This window comes from Hyperolius riggenbachi, chromosome 8 (assembly GCF_040937935.1).
Source record: "Hyperolius riggenbachi isolate aHypRig1 chromosome 8, aHypRig1.pri, whole genome shotgun sequence".
NCBI lineage: Eukaryota > Metazoa > Chordata > Amphibia > Anura > Hyperoliidae > Hyperolius > Hyperolius riggenbachi.
This window is the reverse complement of record NC_090653.1, coordinates 144,696,294-144,702,293: the sequence shown is the minus strand read 5'-3', so window position 1 is coordinate 144,702,293 and position 6,000 is coordinate 144,696,294. Positions and strand designations below refer to the sequence as shown.

General features: G+C 36.5%; 1 protein-coding gene across 3 annotated transcripts in view; it reads left to right on the top strand.

The window, feature by feature from the left end:
- Window positions 1-600: 600 nt before the first annotated feature.
- GRIA3 (glutamate ionotropic receptor AMPA type subunit 3) overlaps window positions 601-6,000 on the top strand; it is a 604,867-nt gene continuing 599,467 nt past the window's right edge. The window contains exon 1 of one of the 3 annotated variants that reach the window (XM_068251187.1): window positions 601-689. In XM_068251187.1, the coding sequence (XP_068107288.1) occupies window positions 671-689 (19 nt within the window). In that variant the 5' untranslated portion in view covers window positions 601-670. Of the gene's footprint in view, window positions 690-3,112; window positions 3,181-6,000 lie in introns of those variants that run through there. The other 2 variants (XM_068251183.1, XM_068251184.1) reach the window with 2 other exon arrangements.

The following is a 6,000-nucleotide window of genomic DNA, read 5'->3' as shown; positions in this document are numbered from 1 at the left end:
ACTGAGCAGATTTATGAGGAGGGGAAAACATAACTTAAACTTCTGTAATTTTTTATACTTTGCTGTCAGGAGGGGGTTCTGCAAGGGCTGTGGGCAAGCTGGTGTGCAGAGCAGGTAAGCTGCTCTTTTTATAGATGTAATTGTACATTTTTCCTTACATTCCCTGGTGGGCTCCATTGTGCCCCCTTTGTGCCCTACTCATATCTGAAGCTGAGGCCACCACAGTCAACCTAGATCATGTTCTGTGCAGATATCAAATGCATTATATTATGCAGAAAGCATTGGAGAGATAAAACGTGTTTATTTATTACAAGCATTTGGCAGGGAAGCTATAGTCATATGCCTGTTAGCATATGCTTATGTTTATTGGGGGTTTTCTTCAAAGAGGAACTGTAGCAAAGAGGGGGAAAAATGTTCATATTGCTTCACATTCAGGCTGCACTTAATAATCTTTACTATTGGCAGACATGCCAAAAAAAAAAACAGACAGCATCAACTGCCATTATCTATAACCACACCCCCTAACAATGTGATAGGCTATTTTTTTTAATAGATATACATATGGACAGAGAGAAATACTGGTTGCTAGGCAGTTGGAAACAGGACCTAGGTGCTGACATCACACTGTGGGAGGGGTTTCACCACAATATTAGCAATACAGACCCCCCTAATGATCTATTCAAGAAAAGGTAAAGTTTTATCACAGGAAAAGGGGTATCAGCTACTGATTGAGATGACGTTAAATCCTTAGGCTAGGTCCACACTAGGCACGGTTGCAGGACGGACGCTGCAGTCCGGGATTAGGGGAAGTACCACCAGACCGCAAATTGATGCATTTTCAAAAAAAGTGCATCAGTTTTGCATCAGTTTTCCATCAGTTTTGCATCAGTTTCCGTTCAGTTTTTTACCCCAAAAAACGGACAGAAAACGTCTCTATCATTAGGAAGGTAGTGGGAGGATTTTTTGGGCCAAGTTCAGGCTATCCGTTTTTTCATCCGTTTTTGGTGCTATTTTGCCTGTGGAGATGGAGTTGCGTTTTTTTCATTGCTTTCACTACCCATCCGTGTATCCGTGGTCCGTAAAAATGCAGCAATTCCGGACCTTCCGTTCAGGTTTTGAAAATGGGTCCCTGCAAACGCAGACGGATCCGTTTTTTTCTTGGGTGAGGACGGCTGCTATTTTTAACATTAGTATCCGGGACTCCGTTTTCCATCAGGGCTGAAAAACGCAGCCACGGATACGTTTCCGGACCTAGTGTGGACTAGCCCTTACAGTTCCTCTTTAAGATATTTTTTGCTGAAGATAGTTTGATTCTTCCCTTGCTTCTTCTTTTTTTTTTTTTTTGCTTCTGTTTATTTTTTAATTCATATCTCAGGTGTATTCTTCTGTACATATGCTACACTACACACATATTACAAATTCAGGCTTCCTTTGACTTCAGAAGGTGTAAAATGAAAATTGAAAATATGCTTTATGTCAAGTCAGACTTGCATGGAAATATATAAATTAATAATGAACCCCCTGAATAAGTCTGGAGCAGTTGGAGTCACAGATGTGGTGCCTGTTTGAGCAGAAGAAAAAGGAGAATATTGTAAATAGGTAAAAATATTTATTTCTACCCTTCCCAAGCCAGTTAGGATGTCAAGACATGAGGCGTTTTTTATGGTATGCATATAATGTATTATTGCATATAATGTATTAAAATGTCATTATCTGAAATAAATATACTGTAATAATGACTATGTTTAATTATCATAAATCCACGGCCATACATTTCTCAGTACAGACATGTTTCAATGCAATATTTAATTGTAGAAAATAATTGCACACAAATCATAGGAATAGATTTTGGGTGGATTTTTTTTTCTGTATTCTTAGATTTCTTATTGAAATATATCTACAGCAAGCAAGTTTCCATAATTACTCTGCCAGATTCTCACTGCTGTCTGGTTTCCCAAGGACGTATAAGGTTGGGGCTGATTCTCTAAGGTCTTGAACACATGATGTCACTATATATCAAATACAAACTCCCAATCACTGTAACTCTAACAGTCAGGGCCGGATTTATACTTTTTACGGCCCTAGGCCAGCAGTCAACAAATCACCTGCCCTCACCCCGGACGCACAATATTATATCACTGATTGCGAGCTCCATTAAGGACAATCAGTGACATGTCTGTAAAGATGCTGCAGAAGATGCCAGCACTAAATAAATACATAATAATATGGTAGGACATTAGACTATGACTATGATATGATCAGATTGTGAGCTCCTCTGAGGACAGTCAGTGACATGACTGTTTGCAAATTTTTATGCAAATGTATTTTATTGAAAATGTATTAAACCGAGGTTTAAATAGATTGGTCCATTTCAAGCTGCATATATTTGCATACAAATGTGCATACATTTGCACCAACTCAAAACAATTTGCATATCTGTGATCATCCCTAGTCACAAAACATGGCGAGGGTCTGTGATACCTAATACTGTGGTGGAAAACTGAACACAGAGTGTTGAACATGTGGTGCAAGATTAAAGGGAATCTGAAGTGAAATTAAACTTATGATAGAATGATTTGTATGTGTAGTACAGCTAAGAAATAAAACGTTTGCAGCAGAGAAATCCATCTAATATTGTTGCAGTACAGGAAGAGTTAAGAAACTCCAGTTGTTATCTATGCAAAAGAGCTTATCTAGGCTCCACGTCTTTCAAAGTCGCAGAGAGTTCTGTCTTCTGAAGCTTATTATCTGAAGTGTCAGTCACTGTATTTTGTTTTTTTCTGCAGAGTAAAGTTCAAAAGTTCACTAGCCTGCTCTGTGAAATAATTTAGAATGCTGAGTGTAATGTGTAAACTGCAAATGTTAGAGAATGACGCAATATTATAAAAAAAAACAACAACTATATAACTGAAAATAAAAATATGAGACTATTGTATTTGCTACTAATGTTCTTTTAATTATATGTACTACACAAACAATTAATTATATCATATATATATATTATTTTTCGCTTCAGTGTCACTTTAAGAGTATATACAGTATTATGCTATGTTGTATTTTGTTTTTATTTTTATTTTTGAATGTTTGTTTGAGGCACAAGTTCGAGAGGAACAATTTTCTGAGGATTGATGCATGAGAGTGCAGTATTTGGGGAAACTGAACTGATACACTTCATGCTTGGTGATTAGTACAGCAATCCATGGACACGTATTTATGACCTTTTTGAAACAATCATATTGTTGACTATGGACACTTTATTACTGCTTTGACTTATATATGTTTTTCAATGTGTTAGTATATGTAGGAGATAAGGTTGTTTTGTTAAGCGCACTTTCATTGCTAATAAATTCAGTATACAGATATGCACATCTAAAGAGATACAGAAAAGGATTTTTAAATGTCTCCTTCTCTAGAGTATCTGACCAAATAGGGTGAGAATGCAGGGCTGTGTGGCTCTCCCTATTGGCTGTCTGCTACATCTGTCAATGTTACGGCATGGAGGTGAGAGTTACCGGCTGCTCAGAGCACTTTTACTTGATTTATTGAATGCTTTAATCTTTGTGAATTGCATTTTTTTTGTGAATTGGCATTTGGCAAGGTGATTGGTAAAATAAGCTGTTTTCTGAATTACCGAATGCGGTAATACATAGTGAATTGAGGCCTCTGTGTAAATGAATATTATTGTACATGTAAAAAGGAATAAGAGTCACAACAAATTCAGGGTTTGGAAAGATATGATGATGAGGACTATAGTTAAATAAATATTGATTATATATATATTTTTGTTTTTGTTTTAAAATAAATGAAGATTGTTGTCCATGGAAAAATAAGACATCCCCCGAAATTGGCTCTAATGCATATTTTGGAGCAAAAATGAATATAAGACCCTATCTTCTTTTCAGGGAAACCTAGTGGTACTAATGACTGAAAAGCGCTGCATTGTGGTATATTGCATCAAGCAATGTACAGTAATTGCATTGCTAACATGATTCACTTTTGCAATGGTGCATTACTGGTACAGTGCAATTGATCCATTGGGCATAACATGATGCATGCAGTGTATTACCGCGTAGATTGAATGTAAAAAAGGGATTGTTGTCAGCACAAAATCAAATTCCATTTACCTACTGCTCTGTGTTCTTTGTGCAGCCTGCAGCCTTATCCTGCATGGCAAATCTAATCAGAAACGTTTCAGCCGGAATAAATCTTTTCTGTCAGCCTAGCTCTATTTGGTAGATTACCAACGAGAAGGAAGCTTGCCATCACCCCTCCCACATTCTTGCTCATCACTGATTGGCTGAAGGCAGTTCAGTTTGAAGCAGTGTGAAATCTGATCTAGCTGTGCTCACATCTTTACAAAGCAAGCAGCTATGACAGAGCAGATTCTAGGGGAAAAAAAAGAGCCAAAGTGGAAATAACATCAGAAATAGCTTCAGACGGAGGGAATCAAAATGGAAAATGCCTACAACAAAGTCCTCTTCATTTACTATATAAGATTCACTGAAACCAAAATGTGGACAGTAAAATACATCTCTTTTTTTTCCTGGCATAGCATAGCTGAACCTGCTGCTTTAACAGCGGCATTGAAGCATACTTTTTATGTACTGTATGTACCACTCTATGTCTCACACACTGTATGCATAACATGCAATGCGACTTTTCCCCTACGTTGCATTCCCATTTTTACTACCTTAGAGTGCTCAGAGGCCACATAAATAAGTTTCCCAGATGTGGATAATAAATTATCATACAGTCAAATCCATTCCAAAGAAAAATCTACACACAAAGTGAAAAAGCATCAATATACTGTACATATAAATACAATGTGATTACAGTGACAGCTAAATAAAGTGCATCAGTGCGCTTACTGAGCGGCAAAGAACTGGCTGGGTTCCCCACACATACCACTGTTTTTTGCCACTCAGTAAGAGCATGTTATATTACACATGTGTATATTGATGTGTGCTCACTTTGTGTGTAGATCTTTCTTTAGATTGTATTTCACTATATAATAATGTATTTGCACTGGTGCACTTTTTTTTGCATGCAGCACTTATACATCTTTTTGCACAGTTTGACTTTGTACATCATTTTTGATTCATTACTCAGGAGGAACCTGATTTACTTTTTATGTACTTTACTGTGTCTACTGAGTTTATGATTACTTGCAACTACATGCACATTTATTCAAATATTGGTTATCCGCTGGCAATTCTGATTACATTCAGATATAGGTGATTCTTTTGTTTTTAACTTTTTATGGCTACATCCTAAATTAAATACAATTTATTGCAATTGATTACACAATTCTTCTGTTGATATTTATGATCAACATCTTGCTTTTTGGTCTAATATGTCTGAATAGCCCTCAGATGGGATGCAAAGATATTTTGTGTATTTATTTTGCTCTATATTTCTTGGTATGCAAGGCCACATAAATCCACATTTATTAGCCACAATTATAAAGCTTTGTAATTTTGCATTGGTAATCAGGAATGATGTTCCTCAAAATTCCAATTTCGGAGTTTCCGCTCGCAAATCGGCTTTCCGTGTGAAAATCGGTATGCGGAAATCAGTAAGCAGAAACCAAAATTCTTTCGGAATTGCCGCATTAATGGAAATTTTAGGCCAACCACAAGACTTAGAAGCATTAGACCAATCAGAGAATCAGTATAGTACAACGGAAATTAGACTGCCATGGAAATTTTAGGCCAATCAGAAAATTACAGAACTTTACTGTGGTTGCCAATTGGAAATGTAGGTTCCGCATAATAACGTACACCCACAAAAAAATAGCGGATTCCACAAAAATTTAATTTTTATATTTTTACAATTAACTAACTCCATCAGAAATCAGTATTCAGAAAGACATCGAGTGGAAAACGGAATTCTACCAAAATCAGAAATCAGCATTTCTAACTGTCCCTATTGGCAATTTCCCATAATAATATTGTGACAGATCAGTAAAAATCCACAATTCCCCAGTAAAAATATAATGTG